This window comes from Agelaius phoeniceus, chromosome 3 (genome assembly GCF_051311805.1).
Source record: "Agelaius phoeniceus isolate bAgePho1 chromosome 3, bAgePho1.hap1, whole genome shotgun sequence".
In the NCBI taxonomy this organism is placed as follows: domain Eukaryota; kingdom Metazoa; phylum Chordata; class Aves; order Passeriformes; family Icteridae; genus Agelaius; species Agelaius phoeniceus.
The window spans coordinates 84,616,328-84,634,388 of NC_135267.1; the positions used below are offsets into that span (position 1 = coordinate 84,616,328).

At 37.4% G+C, this 18,061-nt stretch overlaps 1 protein-coding gene across 5 annotated transcripts in view; it reads left to right on the plus strand.

Moving 5' to 3' along the window:
• The window catches only part of PLD5 (phospholipase D family member 5), a 176,580-nt gene that overhangs the window by 88,851 nt on the left and 69,668 nt on the right, over nucleotides 1–18,061 (plus strand). For 3 of the 5 annotated variants that reach the window (XM_054630036.2, XM_077175773.1, XM_077175774.1), the window contains one exon: nucleotides 17,729–17,897. The exons of the other annotated variants lie outside the window; for them this stretch is intronic. In XM_054630036.2, coding sequence (XP_054486011.2) covers nucleotides 17,729–17,897 — 169 coding nt within the window. The remainder of the gene's footprint in view (nucleotides 1–17,728; nucleotides 17,898–18,061) is intronic. 5 annotated transcript variants of the gene reach the window in all.

Consider the following 18,061-nt stretch of genomic DNA (forward strand, 5'->3'; position numbering starts at 1 on the left):
GCTAATGGGAGAGAGAGGATAGAAGCTGTCCAGTCAAAGGAGTATTGTAAATTATTTATTTCTCATCTCTGCACTATTCAGAACATGGAAAACCCTAATTACCTAAGACTTGGTCATGATACTTTAAAACAAGTCAGTGGAATATTGTTATCAATTTCCCCAGGCACAAGAGTAAGTCCTGTCCTGACCAACTCTTTCAGCTGAATATATTCTTTTCAGTATTGTTTTTTTAAGTTTTTAACCTTGTGGCCAAGAAGTCTTTCACCATTTGATAATGCCAGAATGAGACTAGACAATATGCTGTGGTGGGTTGGCCTTGGCTGGGTTCCAGGTGACCACCAAGGGTACTTTCTCACTTGTCTCCTCAGCTGGCTGGGGAAGAGAGAATGAGAATGTAGCGCTCATGGGTAAGATAAGGGCGGGGAGAGATCACTCACTGGTTACTGTCAGGGGCAAAACTGATCCTACTTGGGGGATAAATCAGTTTGATTTATCACCAATCAAATCAAAGTGAGATAATGAGAAACAAACCCAAATTTTAAGAACATGTTTCCCCCACCCTTCTCTTCTTCTCAGGCTCACCTTCACTTCCAAGTTCCCTACCTCCTTCATCCCAATGATGCTGGAGAGTGGGAAAGGGCTGTGGCCAGCTCATCCCACATTATCTCTGCCATTCATTCTTCCTCAGGGGGAGGACTCCTCACACTCTTCCCCTTCTCCAGTGTGGGTCCCATGGGGTCACAAGTCCTGCCAGCAAACCTGTTCCAGCGTGGGACTCCTCTTCACAGGTCCTGCAAGGAGCCTGCTCCACAGGGTAACAGCCTCCTTCAGGCACATCCAGCTGCTTTTCCCTAAGGTCCTCCATGGCCTGCAGGTGGATCTCTGCTCCCTTGTGGACCACCATGGGCTGCAGGGGGACAGCTGCCTCATAATGGGCTGCTGGGGAATCTTACCTGTGGCACCAGGAGCACCTTCTCCCACTTTGTCTCCACTGACACTGGTGCCTGCAGTGCTGTTTGTCTCACATATTCTCACTCCTCTTCCCAGCTGAATTTGCTTTTGCACAAAAGTTTTTGCCCCTGTTCTTAACTGTATTATCCTGGAGGTGTTATCACCATTGCCTTGGCTAGTGTTGGGTCCATCTTGGAGCTGGCTGGCATTGGTTCCACATCCCAAACCACATCTTGTGTACTGAAATGCAAATTTTGCAGAAATTAGGAGTTGAAGCACAGAGCGTAATCTATGTTGTTGGGGATTTTTTTAAAATATATTTTAAAATTTCTCAAATGAAAAATGTACCCCAGCCAGGCAAGGTTTCTTGTACTCTACCAAAAGGCAGCATTTCTAACACTGCTGCCTTTTTAACAGAGCTCTTCATCTTTTCCTTAAGCAAAATTGGGTTTCACAATTAAAATATTCCTCTGGGTGATTACTGATCTGGGAAATATGCTCAGATAAAACCAAGCAGAGCTCACACTGCTGAGCTCGTGACCTCTCCTTACCAGGTGAGGATGTTTATGCCTGTCTTCAGAGAGTGAGCAGTAGCTGGAAAGCAGATGAGCTGAGCTGTAAGCTTTTCTTTGCTTCACCCCCTTTGGATGGGTGTCTTAATCACCATATCAGGGGTCCAGCCCGGTGTGTGGGTTGTGGTGTGTTTTGTGCTGTCTGTGGAAACTGTGATTAGGAAATAATGCAGAGTTCACAGGACCCGTAGAATGAGCAGCTGTGTAAAGAGAAAGTGAGTGATTTATTAAATTTTGTGTGTTGTGTGTGTGGGCCCACTGATGAGGCTGCTCCTAAGTGGATCCTGTTCTTTACAGCAGATATTACACAGCCTCAAATGTGGGTTTTTTTCTACAATGCTTTTGATTATCAATAACCATTTAAACTAAATTGTTAAAAGAATTCACTTGCAACTTTGCAACTTTAATTCCTTGCAAATTGAACATTTGTAATCCTTCTACATACTGATTATTTATTCTTCTTTTTTGTATGTATAAAATCATGAGGCACATAAAATTGCTGGGCCAGAATTAACTAAAGTTGATTATTAATGAGATCAAACAGACAGTTAATGGATTTGAAAAGTGAACTACTACAGAATTCTTTATGTATATTTCCTGGAGTTTATTTAAAATGAGTAAGTTGGAGCTAAGTTCTGTTCCAAAGGAAGTGTTAGGCATTTTGTTATTCACTTTAGGGAGCCTAGATTTTAATTTGTTTTGCTTCATCACAATCCACCATCTGCCTCCTCAGGTGAGGGACACATGAGAGATCTGTGAACAGTTTCCATAAACAGTTGGCTTGCACCTGGGAGGGCTGAAGGAAACATATCACTTTTGTGAGAAGTTTTTGTTTGCCAATGGACAAATAGGAGAGACAAAGAGGTGATATTGTGTTACTGTTTTTCTTTCTCCTATCACCATTACTATAAAGTTTTTTAGAGTCTCTTGTTCTCTGTGGTTTTGTCTCTTGTCTCTTTTGTCTCTTTCTATCTTTGGAGCATCAGTAAGGAGGGCTTTGTTTTGAAGCTGCTGTGCAGGTTATCAGTAATTTGTGTTATTTATTGGTAGTCACTGAGACCAAGGGACAGAGACATACTCTGAGTCATTTTTCCTGCCATAGCATCTCCCTTGATATGCAGAGTTTGATTAAAGAGAGTCATCAAAATTCTTCCTTCAGGACAGATATTATTAAAAAATTTATAATCAGTTATAACTGAAGTAGCACCTCCCAGAAACAAACTCCCTGCTCCTTCTCAGCCCTGAGTTTTCTGTGGGTTTGGGAACAGAGATCTGAAGTCTTCAGAACCATATCCTCTTTCCAAAACATCATCTTCCATACTGGTAGAGAGGGAAAGTAGCTTCAAAAGATTGTGTGATAAGGTGGTAGGCATCTACTCTGAATTGTTGAGGCTCCAGGTATTTTTACCAGTAAGGCCCAGGAACAATAATATTAGTCCATTTGTAACCTATTACTTTTATCTGCCCTTTCATCTATCTTTCTATCTTGACATAGTCCTAATGTGGTGTGCAATGTATTCTTGTCCAGGATATGTTAGATACTGCACAAAACCAGGAATGGCACTATCTATACCTGACAGTGTATGGCCTTGAACTTGTGAAAAAGTTGCATGTAATAACCTGTCATTATATCTCTAAAGTATCCACCAGAGGAATTATACTAGAGTGAATGTAGCTCCTGAGAAGATTGGCATGGAGCAAGGCAATTCCTATCTCAAAATGTTGAGTTTTCATCAGATGTTTCTATTTTACAGCGGGAAAGTAAAATTCCAGCAATGTAGACTTGTCAATCTTTATTCTTTGAGTAGGCCTGGATAAATTGTTTACTGTAAGACACTACAGCACACAGCTTATGAGAAGTATTAGAGACAGAATAAGAAGAAAATGAGTGATAGTTTAGTCTATATGGGTACTACAGGAAGTCCTGATGAACTCGCCTTTAGTTGTGTCAGCTGGGAAACTTTAGGTCCACAAAATACCAGAAATGGCAAAGTTAAATAATACTGAGGGTTTTTTATAGGAAAAGGATTAGCCTGAGTAATGAGTAACCAATAAATGTGGAGGTTTTTTCTCTTTTTGAATCAAGGCAAAATGGTTTCATATCTAATCACTTTGTATTGGGCAAAATAATAGTACATTTTGTGTTTCTCTGATCTTGAACCTATTTTTATGTAGAGATTGCTAGTTGTGAATGTCCAAATTATAAACACAAATGCTGGACTAGAGTATGTTAGGGAATATTTCTGCTTTACTACTTAGTGTTCCTACTGAAGTTCCTTTGAAATAAGAATAAGCTTTATTTTTGGTTTTATGTATCAACCTTTCTTGTCTTACAGTTGGTTTTGTTCTGTAATAATTTAATTAATCATCTTCATACATCTCCTTTGCTGTCGCAAGTGAATTTTCTACATCCCATCTGTATTGCTTTAATTTACTGATTATAATTTGCTCATTATAATTTATGATAAAGTCAAGAAAAATTCTTTCATCTGTTGTGATGAAAGTCTGGTCTCTTTGGAATAGGTTGCTTGAAATTTTATGCTTCCCCGGGTAGTGTTTATAAGTTAACATATCTTCTGCTTTAAAAAAACCCGAGACTTTAAATTTTATTTCAGTGCTATACGATACTTTAATGCAGATGTTGGAAAGAGAGATTAAAAATTCCCTTTATTTTGTATGAGGTAGGTTCTACCAGACTAATGTATTTCCAGTGATAAGGTAATTGCCTACTTTAGCAAGGTAAGGCAGTAGATGTACTCAGAATCAGTCTGAGCAAACCCCTTGGTGGGTGGGAAATTACCACAAGGGAGGGCAGCAGTGATACTGTAACATCATGAACAGGGAATTTACAGCAGTATCTTTTGAGAATCAGTGATGCTCACTGTTGCATATAGGTAAAGCCTTATAAAATTATAAAATAAGGCCTTTGTTACCCTTGTAAAATCATGGCTCAGGCCTGCTGCTTTGGCTAAGTAGAAGAGGACTCTGGGAAGGTGACTCAGCTGAGTTAGAGGTAGAAAAACAAGTTATATAACCATTACATGTTCACACCATGGTGTATGGTAGTTGGTTGGATTATGTTTGTTATGATTTAAAGCTATGTAACTGATAAAGGCCTGACTGCTTTAAAAGGCCTGGTTTTTGCAATAAAGCAGCTCTGCTTTGCACTGCCTGGGGACTCTGCATCGCTCTGCATCGTACAGCTCACTATCAGTGCCATTTCATATTCTAATGAGTGTATTTTGTGCTCAAGGATTAGGATGAGAAATATTGTGACTTTTTGGAAGAATTTGGGAGTTCAGGATAATATCATAAAAGGCAAGAGGTGATCTTACGGTCTGGAGTTACAGAAAAGTCACTTTATACTGCAAAAACACAAAATCATTCATTTTGCAGATGAAAAGCAAGAATGGGGATTAGAACAAGGCATATTACTTTATTATTGACACAGATTCTTGGACTTTTCATATACTGGGATTGAATGAAGAGCCTTACTTGATTTCTTGGGTTGCTGGAAATCACTGTAAACATTACCCTTTATCATAGGATCTTGTTCTTAAATTTAATTTTTTTCTCCATTGTGAGAGTGTTAAATATCAAAACAGATACACCCAGAGAGGATTATGTAACCTCCATCCTTGGAGCTACCGAAAACTTTACCAGACAAAATGATGAACACCCGGTTCTAAGAGGACCTGCTTTGAGCAGGAGGTTAGACTGAATGACCCCCAGGGGTATCACCTAACCTGAATTATTTAATAATCCTGTCTGCTGTTTTATTTGCTGGATTGCCAGTTGGAGCTCACTAGTCTCTTCTGCAGTGGTATTCTTCCTTATAGCTATGTGAGCTTTTTATGTGAATTCTTGGAGGAGTGTTTGCCTTCCCTACAATTCAGTATGACAGAGCTGATTCTGGCAGTCGGTAATCTCCTGTTAAGGATTAATCACAGATCTTTTCAGCACAATTTCTTAATTTTTTTTTTTCTGCAGATCCCATAATGCAATTTCTTATTTCATGGACTGGGTTAACACCTCAAAATAGTTCTTCACAGATTGTCTGTATTTTACCTTCTTTTTGTTGTCCCTGCCTAACAATATGTCTCCTGTTTCATATTTTGTGGAGTTTATCAATCCTGAAGTTCTGAGATTAGTCTGATCTTGAATTAGATGAAAATAATAATAAGCATTCTCAGAAGCAATTTGGAGAAAAAGCTACTTCAAGAGTCAGCTGTTTTATTGGAACACATTGCTTACAGTTTTAAAACAGGGTTGTAGAAAGATTTTTTTCTTGTACCTGTTACACATCTCAGCATCATCTGGCTTTTTGTTGGTTTACTTCTTTAATCTTGGTATCTTTTTAGTTTAGTTTAGTTTTCTCTTTGAACTTTATAAACTACAGCAGTCATGCAGAAGCAGGAAATGACAATAGTAGGGAATGGCAGCTGACTATAGAGCCTCCTAACGATACATTTCCCAACAGGTATCATTAGAATTAAATTTGAACAACAAACAATTTTTTTTCTGAAGGCAGAAAATAATTGAATGGTCAAAAAATGCCCTTTCCTCATGCTGAGAATAGAAGAACACTTTATTCAAATTGTTGAATTTGAAAATACATATTTTGGTTTCTCATGGGTTTCTCATGCTTTGGTTAACAGTTCAATTTTTGTCACTCCCAAGCAGTAGTGCATCTGAAATTTTACTAGATTTTATGTCTTTATGCTGCCTAAGGGAAACTATTCCTTAGGGAAACTGTAATAAAAGTGGATTAGGATTGCTTAGAGGTAGATGCATGCTATTTATATCTGGCAAGAAAATTGCCAAGTATTTAATGCCATTTTGAAAGGCATCGGTAAGTTTTAATCTGGAATATTGTGTGTAAGTGACCATCAGTAATCAAGAAGGTTGAACTTGTGCTTAGTAGGAGAAGGTTCTACAAGTGGAAAGTTGCTTTAATGAGAAAGATACTAAAAGCACTTGGCTGTGCAGGGTGAAAGCTAAAAAGCGAAATTATTGTCATCCATGAAAATAGCAAAGGGGAGAGAAATTGCAGGGTGGGATCTCAGTTATTGAGGATAAAAGCTAGAGCAGGTAAAAGGATATCAAATGAGGTAGGTTTCTGCCTAGGAAAGCAGCAAGATAAAAATATTCCAGTATGGAATAAGCGGTGGTAAAAACTCTTGCTTGTCCTATTATCTTTTCCTCATCTGCATGCCAAGGTCATGGATTCAATCCCTGTAGAGGCCATTCACTTAAAGAGTTGGACTTGATGGTCCTTGTGGGTCCCTAGCAACTCAGAATAGTCTGTGATTCTGTGATAATTTAAGAATGAAAGCATATGAAATATTGTCTGAAGTAGCAAGGAGAGAGACTTCATCACTCAGGAAACCTTCTCCATTTGAATTTGGAATAACTTCTTCAGGTCCTACACACTGTCCACAGGTTCCATTTTTAAAGCAATGTATCTGATTTTATATTTGCTGCAGCTAAAGGAAAGTTGCAGGAAGCTTCCAAAGAGTTATCATTAGAAATACTAATTAGAAGTCCTAGTTGTTACTGCTGTGCTTCTTGTAATTAGGAAGCTGCCAAGTTATCTGTAAACCCCCTTAAAAAAAAACAAAACAAAGAAAAAGCCATACACAAAAACCTGTCACCCAAAACAATAAGACTTAGACTTGTAGATTAGACTTGCATGAGGCATTTTATGTAAAGAATTGAATGATGACAATTTAGGTAGCAGTACTTAGAAGCATGTCCCTGGGTGATGTTTATTGTCAGTGGAGTTTTTCAGAGGCCCATGCTGCTTCGTTCTGATGTAATAATTCCTAGGAATTTGCCAAAGATTAATCCTACTTTGTCACTACTGCTTGAGTAAAAAGAAGTGCCACTAATAAGAGCTTTCAGTCTACCTGGACAAATCAGATATGGTGGAGAAACAGAATAGAATGCACAGATCTGTCCTGGAGATTTAGTAACAGTATTATGTTTTCTGCCAATTAAATAATTTGGAAGAAATTTATTGTGAGAAAGACTAACTAGATGGAGCAAAACAACAGAGGTCATCTAGGGTTTAATACACAGAAGAGGGAGGCAAGGGCAGAAGGAGCCATGAGAGTGGTAGAGTTAGAAACAGGGCACATCTAGAGCAAAAGATGGTGGAAAAAATAAAGCTGGTGCATGGTTGGAGCAAGCTTTTTTAATGCAGAGAATGCCCAGGAAAAAAATACAACAGTAGACCTATTGTCTTTAGAAAACCCAATGATCCCCACAAAAGGACTTCGCTGATTCCATTCTGGCTTCCTCCCAGCACTTCTTTTCTAAAGAATAATAAGAAAAAAAATCTCACAAGAATGAACAGTTCATTCAAAGGGATGCATTTTGAGCACTTACCAACAAAGTTTTAATTTCATTTTATAAAACATCATCACAATGAAGGATAACCATGAGAGGAATTGCCTTTGTTCCTTCTCAGAAAGGGCCCCACAAGGAGCTGGAATGAATAAGCATCTGGGGACAAAAATGAGGGAATTGATGAGAAATATGGGAGCTTAAGAATGAAATAGTCATAGAGAAGCTGGTTAAGCTACTTGAAGTTTGACAGAGCATATCTGAGCTCCTGAAGGGCTGTTGTGACCCCATATAAATTTCAGTCATATGCAAAAGCGATATGACAGCCTTCATTGGTGATGCATTTTTTAATGCAAGCTGTTTTCCCTCTGTTGTTTTTAAACACTATTGTGATATCACAGTCTGAAAGGAAGTTGTTCTGGCACGTGATAGGGTGCTGAAGAGTTTTGTAGCACATTTTAGACATGATGAGGACAGGGGTGTATCACAGACAAATTTTAGAGCTTCTTGTCATGATTCGTCATAGCCTAACAATAGCCTAATGGAAGTGTCTTACAGAAAGCCCAGATATACACAAGGAACAGATGGCAGTTTCTGTTCTTAGTCTGTGTCCATTAAACAGATTTCACACATATCCCCAAGGCTTATATCTGTTGTGCATAAAGAGAGCCGTGAGCAGAGCACTGCAGTGTTTGACCTCTGTATTGTGCCTTCTTGTTTGTGAAATTCAGCTACAGTGTGCTCTGAAATGAATGATGATTACTGTCTAGATATACTGTGGCTTTCTTTGACATAAAAGTGGCTTGGTGTTTCATTTCAAAAAAAATTCTGAGTAACTCAAACATGAGATTGTGAAATAAGATTTGCTTGAAGACAAGATTTACTTGAACCTTAAGAAAATTTTTTTCTAATTAAAATATAGGCATTATTCCATTTTAAAAGGGTGAAAATCAAAGCTCTGACAGCAACCAAAGAATTGCATGAATCTAGAAATGTGGTGTATGCTGCCTTTTCTATTGATTTGATGAATTTTGAAAGGTCAACTTCCATCAGAACATGGGGAAAGTGTGATGATGGCTGTGCCAGTTTGGTTCAAATAATGTCTTTTTGACATTTCTTGTGGCCTTATCAAACATTCCACTTTTCATTATGGTGTTTAGTAAATGTACTTATCTTTGTGCTGAACTTTTAGGTAAAGTATGAAAGTTGTGGTATGCTTCAGCTCTGATTACTGATGAAACGGCACAGTGGGGCTTCAAGAACTGCCAACACAGGCTGGATTTAGTTAGTAATGATCAAGTGCTCATCAGTTCCTGCAAGATTTCACCTGAAGTTAAATTATTAGATGCAACATCTGAATGTTTCCTAAAATGGAAATCCATTCTGTGTCTTAGAAATTCAAATGTAGTTGTCACTATTGCAGCACTAGTTATCACTGTAACAAGTAATTCTTCCCTCATGGAATAAGGCACTGATTCTCATAGATGAAGATTTGGAAAGCTGGGACAATAAAGCATAGTGTTGGAATAGTGTAGTGGTTTTCCAGTCAAACCAGCCTTAACTAAGTCTGTGGCTGATCTGTTGTTAATTTCAGGTATTAAGTAATGTTATTCTTCATTAGTTTATATACAGAATTGAAATTTAAGATCAACACTAGATCTCTATTATATAGATTATATTGGTTTTAGCTTTATTATATTTTTACACTTCTCTTTATTAAATGTAGCTATGCTTGTTTCTGTTTTGATGGCTTGGCTGCTCAGCTTCATAATGTAATTTTCCTTAGCTGGTGTAAAAAAAATTCTATCCAAGTCATAAACAATGCAATATTTATAATTATTCCATAAAATATTTATATGTTCTGGCATACTAGGTCTTTATCTGTTTGATCTGTATATATATCATGGTTACAGAAGATATAAAAGAGGATAAATTTTTCTGAGATTTGTATTTTTAGGACCTGTGAAAAAACTTCTTTTACTGAATTGGTGAGAAATGCCAGACTGAAGTCTAGAAGACTAAACTCTATATCCTGTCTTCTCAGTAAATTAGAAGTCAATTCAGTAAACTAAAGACTTTTTTGGTTCTCTGCATTCTTATCATGATAATTCTCCAGTTAGAGATTTCAGAGTCTCAGCTGTTGATACTTATTAGTGATTACTAGTTCTCAGATTTATTTATTTAACAATCAGAGAAGTTAATTTGCTTTTGAAATAATTTTAAAATGTCTAATTTATTTAGGTATTCTTAGACAGGAATGCTAATGCTATGGTTCAGGCATAACTGAGATAGAAACCTGAAGCAAAACCACACAGTATTTTATTCCAAAAGGGTCTTTATATGTATTTTGTCAATCCCTTTCAATTAGATTCTATTTTTTTCTTCTTCTTCTATGGCGTTTTTTAATGAGTCCTAATGATGCTACATAGTTTTATACAATTGAAACAACAATTGCATAATTGCATTTCAACATCTTTGTGTCAACATTTAGAGAGCAAAGGGCAATTGGTAAGGATTATTTTGGTATGCACCTGGATATGTAAAAGTGTAGGAAAAAGATAAGTGTTGAGTGGACTGTTCTTCATAATTCACAAGAAATCCTAAGTTTGCCCAAACCATATGAAAAGTTCTAAGGCTTCTTAAGGCTCTGTGCTCATTGTACTTTATTTATATGGTTTTTTTGAACTGAGGCAAGTATCAGTCATGTCAGTAAAATAAATGAAGGCCTTTAATGTTTGCTATTCATTCTTTCTTGTGCTCCTTTTTCATTTGATACTTTATATGACTGCTATCTTGGTTCCAGTATTAAAATGATTTTGGCAGGCTAGATTGAATTTCCAGCTAAGGTTCAGATTTGCTTTGACTCCAGGGAAATACTGTCCCCGGTAGGGTGAAGTGACATTGTGAAACATCTGGTCAATTCTTTCCCTCTTTTGCATGCAGTTTTGCCTTTGGGAACTAAAAGCTGCATCTGAAATGCAACTGTGAAAACTTCATTTTATTACCTAAAATGTGTTTAATTAGAAATCATTCACAGGTTTAAACCTTAGATGACTGGTGAATTTGTATAGTGGATCTTTCTTTTAAAACTTTTGTGCTTATGGTGTGTTACAACACAGCTACTGTGTCATTCATCACAGAAGGACTTCGTTATTGGTGCGTTCTTCTGAAGATGATGGTATCAGAGGGAGGGTATCATCCTTTTTGCACATCTGTGGGACAATCCAAAGAGAAGAGGTATTCCAGGAGTACTTCTAGTTATTTGTTCTATAGAGCTACAGAATTGAATCTAATCCTTAAGTGGTAAAAACCAATATTGTTCCACTGACATAAATGCTGACTGAAAATCTTATTTTCTATATTGTACCAACCGAGAATGCGGGACATAAAATCCGCCAGGATTAATGGATGTGCTGAGCATGTCCACATGCTGAATTTGTCTTCCAGACATCATGATGAGTGGGCACAAAAACAATTATGTGGGCACAGCAGTAACAGAGTGATCTTCAAGTTGATTACAAACAATATAAAAAGGCCTAAGTGGTGAGAAGTTAAAATATGATTTGAAATATAGTTATCATACTTCAATTTCTTCTGTGGGCCAGTAAGAAAAAAAGAATCTAAGTGCAAAGGAGAGGCAGCTGTAGAAGGGGATAGTATAACATCTAATTACAGGAATTAACTGGTGTGCTTAGGCTGGACTTCAGTGAATACTTGAAGTTGGCAAGGCTTTTTATTCTCACTCTTGTGCCACAGACACTTTCTGCAGCTGCATGTTTAAGAGGATCAAGCCTGTGTCTTCTGAGTCCATTCACTTTTGTGGTGTAAGGTGCTGGGACCCTTTCTATGTCAGGGTGCCCTGATGCCATGCTAGCCCACGTGAGCAGTGTGAGTGAGGAGACACTGACTGGTTCCTGTGACGGAAAGCAGAAACCCAGAAGCAGTGTGCCCTCTTTGGCTTGAGGCAGCAGAGCCTTTCATTTTAAACATCACTCTAGTCTGCTCTACCACATATTTGGAAATGTTCAAATGAAATGAAACTTTGTACCTTACATGTCTGCAGAAAAATAAACTTTATGTAATATCATAAACCTGAATTTATCCTCATTCACTGCAGATCTAATTTGAAAATAATCTTGAACCAAGCATTCATCATCCCAAGATTTTGTCTCTGGACATCAAAGTCTTCATGACTAAAATTCAAAAAGCAGACAAGTAAATGCCATCAAAGAGTTTTCATAGTGTGCATGTACTCAGGCACTTGCACACATACAAATGCATACAAACACACGCACACACATGTGCCTCACCAGTTGAGACTGTCAGTGTTAGAGGATGTTACAGAACTTGTGATGTGTTCTCATTTCCTAATAGTCCAGGTGCTTCTGAGTACTGAGCTTGAGCTCACAGCCCATTCTAAATTCTATCTTAGCTGCTTTGCATTTCACTTCTAGCTCTGATGTTCTGTCTTGAATTCCTTATAATATGTCAAACGTGTTTTATTATAAAATTGAAATTCATAGCATAAGTATGTGATAGCACATTTTGTAACTTCCCATACTGGAAGAATTAGATGTAATTAATTACAAAGTAAATATTACATGCAATGCACAGTTTGATTTTGCTTTACTGGATATACTATGTAATTATCCAAATATACTGGATACCTTTATGCTTCAGTTCTGATCTCAAAGCAGACTTATTGCACTTGATCTTCTAAATCATTACCACTGTCTTTAAGTAGAATATCCAAATACAGTTGTGCTATACTCTCCCTATTTTTTTCAGATATTTTCTCTGTGAACCCAGGAAACAGTGTTTGTTTTGCATGTTTTTGAAATTTTAACTGTATCCTATCTAGAAAGGCATTGCTTAATCTCTTTCAGAATCAAGAGCTGGAGCTGTGGTTCAGTTGAGAACTGAAGAGAAGGCAATCTTAGCTAGGATGACAGCTAATGATTAGATCTGAGGGGGAACAGTGGTAGAAGGGATGAAGAGTGGTAGAAATGATGAAGAAGGATGTGAAGGGTTTAAAAGAGACCTGGTGAAAGCTTTAATTGAAAAAGAGAAAGATGGTAGGTTTAATAAACATTAAGATTCTAGTGTTATAAGTGAAACTGGAACTATGTGAGTAGATGTGGTCCTTCAGACCAGGGGATGGTGATTCCAGGGCTTTGGGGTTAAGAAAGAAAGAAAAAAGGGTCACAAGAGGCTATCTTTAAATAGGACTATAGTGTAGGAGCAGAACTCGCATACCTTTCTCAATTATCTTCCCTTTTTTTTTGTCTCCCTTGTCTGAAATAGAGCAGCCTTATGTCAAAGCCTTTTTTCATCTTTTGTTTCTTTATTGCCTCATACAAATCATTGCAGTGTTTTCTTTCTAAGTTTCTTCCCTTTAATGGTGAGTAAATTCAGATGATGTAGAGATGCTTAAGTGCATATGACCTGGGTTTTCTTTAGTGGATGGCTGTGGATTGAGATAAACCAAAGCGAGTAATGTTCCAGTTTCTTGTTTTAATATGGTGTGAACCATAAAAAAAAATATTCCTTTTATACTAGTGAATTTTCAGAGCTAAATTTCCTGACAGAACTATAAATTTCTGTGAATAGCCCCAATTTTTTTCAAGAGACAGACATATAGCATCTGTCTATTTTCACTGTCCTAGCCCTCTCTACTTTAATTAACCCATGTGCTAAATTAAGAACCCCTGTTTCCTTCTGAGGAGCAAATTGGTGTGACATCAGAAACAAACCTTCTTGCTTTCTGACCAAAGAACTGTCAAAGATGAACAAGAATCCTTAACCAAGTATAGAATTCACTTGGAATTGCTAAATGCAAGTCATAGCTGAGCTCAGAAGAGTCTTATTATTGAGGTCATGGTCTGTTCTGTGGTAGGCATTAAATACCATTCTATTGCCCCATTTCTGTAAGCTGAGAGGAGCTTGAACCTCATTCTGACCCTTGTCTCTCTGTCCAACTTCACAGAAATTGTGTAACATTACTTTCTCAGTCTGTGTGAGGTAGTTTTGAGGATATTCAGCTGTAAAACTGAAGACACAAGCCTACGTTGGCATTGTCAGATGAAATAGAGCACCAGGGAATCAGACAGGGGAAGGACATCTTCATTCAACAGGTGTAAGGCTATCTGCTAATGATGTTGAGGATTGCAAAAATCTGTTTTCATCACCATGGTGCACTTGTGTTTTGCTTCGTTAATATGCCATTTTTGCAGAATAAATTATGTCACTATGTCTAACGTTCCTCAAGGTCTGTGAGTGACCTTCTCTCCTGGAAGTTTTTGTAATACCATTTTTGAAGAACCTCTTTGTGGGTCATATTGGAACAAAAATGAAAGCTAAATTTATCTTTTATTGATGGGATTGGGGCTTGCAAACTCAAATTTTTGCACAGAGTTTTACTGAAACTCATCTTGACTAAGCTCTGGAACTTTGCTATTGTGCCAAACAAAAGGAGAATATTATAAAGGCAAAATCACTTAGTATGAAAACTTGCTGCTTGGCTTTTTGTATTACTTCTGAGCTTGGTATTGGGTTTTAACATTGGAATTTTATGGCGGAATCAATTCATTATTAAAGAGAATTCTATACTCTGAAAAGAATATTTTAACTAGTGCCCTAGCTAGATAAAATGTCTTTTTTTTTTTTTCTTTAATTTTTGCTAAAGAACACAAAGTAGAATCATAGAATATGATGAGTTGGAAAGGCCCCATCAGGATCCTTGAGTCCAGCTCCTGGCCCTGCACAGGACATCCCAGGAATCACATCATGTTCCTGAGAACATTGTCCAAACCCTTCTCAGACTCAGGCTTGGTGCTGTGACCATATCCCTGTACTTACTATTTGGTAAAACGGAAGAGTAGGAAAAATATTACCAGATAGTGTCTGTTCTGAATAACAGTTTTGTTAACTGGAATGCATTTGGCATCTAATGGACAACCAAACCCAAATTATACAATAGCAGGAGCTGTGCAGTCGTTTGTGTTATTTAGTGCTGGTCCCATAGCCTGGTAAATGCTATGCAGATTTAGAAGCTGGGAGATGTTCTCCAGTGAAGAGCAAGTTTATTTCAATAGTCAGGACAAATTTCCTTGCCAAGAGGCACCTTGTCCTTGGCAAGGGTCCTTTTAGGAGGAGTTAAATTCCTTACTGCCCAGTGAATTTTCCTTGCTACTTTCTTTGAAAAAGTAAAAAGTTTTAATCCATGAAAAATGAAGAAGAACCAAACTTTTGTGAATATCTTGATGGTATCTGTAACAAAATGTATGTGAACAGCAATGACCCACAACTCTTCCTGCATTATAGCTTAATGCACACCTAAATAATGTAAAGTCAGAAATAAACAGTATGTGTTTGGCTGGGTCAAACAATTGGCCCTCCTTTGACAAGGACATGACCTCCAGATCATCTTAGCCCTTCTGAGGCAGGGTTAGGTTTTTGGGGGCTCTCAACTTGCCCGAGAAAGAGACAGGAGAAGTGGAAGTTAAGCTAATGTTTTCCAGCAAGACACAAGTTCAGTACAGGAAACACTACTTAAAACCACTGGAAGTGACTGTGACAGATTCAGTCCTATCAGTTGTTTTGTGGGCTCCTGTGTAATTGATTTGTGTGGGTTCCACTAGAAAATGCTGTGTATGTCAGGCAATATTCTAATGTTGGGAAATTTTGGTCACTACTTGTTCAAGGGAGTGATGGGCACTTTTAAATTCTAGCTAAATCAGAACTGCATTTGACATAATTTTATTTTTTTTTAATTATTTGGTATTAAGAATGTATTTGAAGCATATTCAGAATAACTCCTTACTGTATCTAGATGTGATTGAGTTGGGGATGGAAGATTTCAGAAAGAGGTGCATTCATTTCTGATGTTTGCAACTGGATTATGAGGGTGGTTTCATGTCCTTGTAGTCTCGTCTCCAATTTCTTCCTCTTTGAAGGTGACCATCCTACAACTCTCCATAAAAAAGTTCTGGAAACATGGGCATGCTAATAAGAGCTGTGATATGATTTGTAATTCAAACTGTTGAAAAAGAACAAGCCAGGCTTTTAAGGAATCTAACCAAAGTTTTATGAAGTTCTATAACAGGATTATTGGCAAAAGTTACCCTAAACCTAAAGTATTAGAGTAAAATAGTTTATTTTTAATTGTTTTAAAAAGGGCACTTAATTTTTAGAGCACTAGTTATTTCAGAAAGTTTGTAAACAAGGTAGGTGGAATGTTTTAGAATAAAATATTCTCTAAAGACATTTAAAAATCTAGTTGTGTTTTCAACATTTTACAGCTTGTTTGCTGATTTCCAACTCCATTACTGCAATGTAGCTAAGTTAAATGTTACTAAATAGAATAATGTCTTCAAAGTTGTGGAGAGTGTCATTGGTAATTGCAGCTTAGTGATACCTATGTTGTTGACAGATTTGGGGGAATAAGAGAACATACAGGAGGAGCTGTGCCTGTTATGGTTTGGGTGGTGGGATTTTTTGCCAGGCCAGGAAATTGAGTGTGATAATGATCATGGGTTTACTTTATCACAATTCTTGCTGGGTTTTCTTAACATTGCTTAAGAGTACCAATCTTCAGTCTTTTAATGGGTTCACTTTACAAATGTGCTTGATATTCTGAAATGGCTCTAAAAGTTTCCATGTGAACCTTCTAGGATGAACTGAATTAATAGTATATACTGCACTAATCTGAGAGTCAAAACATGTACAAATCTCTTTTACCCTGGAATTTTGTAATAATGATTTACTTAAAGTTTACAAATTATATTCATATTACTGGAGTTGATAATTAACACTATTGACAAGTACAAAACCAGTGTGGAAATGCTTGATGTACTTGTATATATGAGAGGAGTGTTCTCTGAGTTCCTATTACAGCTTTCCTACATCTGGTTTGTATCATTCACAGTAGAAGTGGCAGATGCTGGAGGCATTTATATGAAAATTTATTCTCTTTACCTAAAGACAGAATTGAAGAACTTGTTTGACTTTATTTAATTTTAAAATTCCTCTACTGAGTATAGAAAGAAGCTTTACCTGCTGCCATTTAAGGAAATCTAGCAGTGAGGTGCTGAATGAAACACATCATTTCATTCTCCCGAAGCAGAGGAGCATATTTTGAGCTGTTTGCTACAATGCTTGTTTGACTTCCTGGGTGTGATTGTATCCATATGAATTTGTGTACTCTAATTTGAAAATGTTTTGAATACTGTAGACAGCAAGATCAAAGAGCTTTCCAAAAAGAGCAAGAAACTAAAAGGTCATAATTCTTTTTTTAACCACTGGGTCCCAGCTAGAGCCTTACCCAGGTAAACAAAAGCAGAAAAATTGGGTAGCTTAGAGCAGTTGGAAAGGGAGAATTCATATTTAGAGATGTCCATGTAATAAAATGTCAGCTGTAAAAGCAAACCGAAGAGAATGCCAGGGAGCGTACATCTTGTCAAATTCCTTAGAGAGAAGAAAATATATTCAGAGATAAGAGTGGCAAAGCAAGAGGAGATTGTTTCATTCTTCCCATGCTCACCTTAAGGACTGGTTCCCACTTACTGTGTTGTAAGAAAAAACCTTTTCCCTGTGTAAGCTAATTTTGCAGAGCTTTGAAAGCTTGATTGGCTTTGCTGCATTCACAGTAGGTCACTTCTACATTTCATTGTTCTGGGAAGCATGGAGCATGACACTCAGATGCTTCAGAGAGAGTTACAGGGTGGCAAACTGCTGAGAGCCTCTGGGAGCAGATGTTGAACCCCAGGCCCAAAATCTGAAGTTCTTTACAATTTGGAGCCTTCTAATAAAGAAAAGTGCCTTTGTTAAGTGGTTATTTTTTCCTTATCTATTCTCAGGGTTGCTCTTGTGGAAAATATTCCTGAAGGGATCAACTATTCAGACAGTGCACCATCCCATTTGTCTCTTTTCCAAGGCTGGATGAATTTGCTTAATATGGCTGAAAAGTCTGTTGACATAGTATCTTCCCAGTGGGACCTCAATCACAGTCATCCATCAGCATGCCAGGTATGTTCTAGCCTAACAAAAGAGTGGGACCTTAACAGTCTGTTCTTGTTGTCAAACTTAATTTTACAGGACTAAAACCCTTCCCTGTAGCAGAACTATTTGTTTGGGTAGTCTAAAAATCATTTTCTTACGGGGATTTTCCTGCCAATACAAAAGTTTCTAAG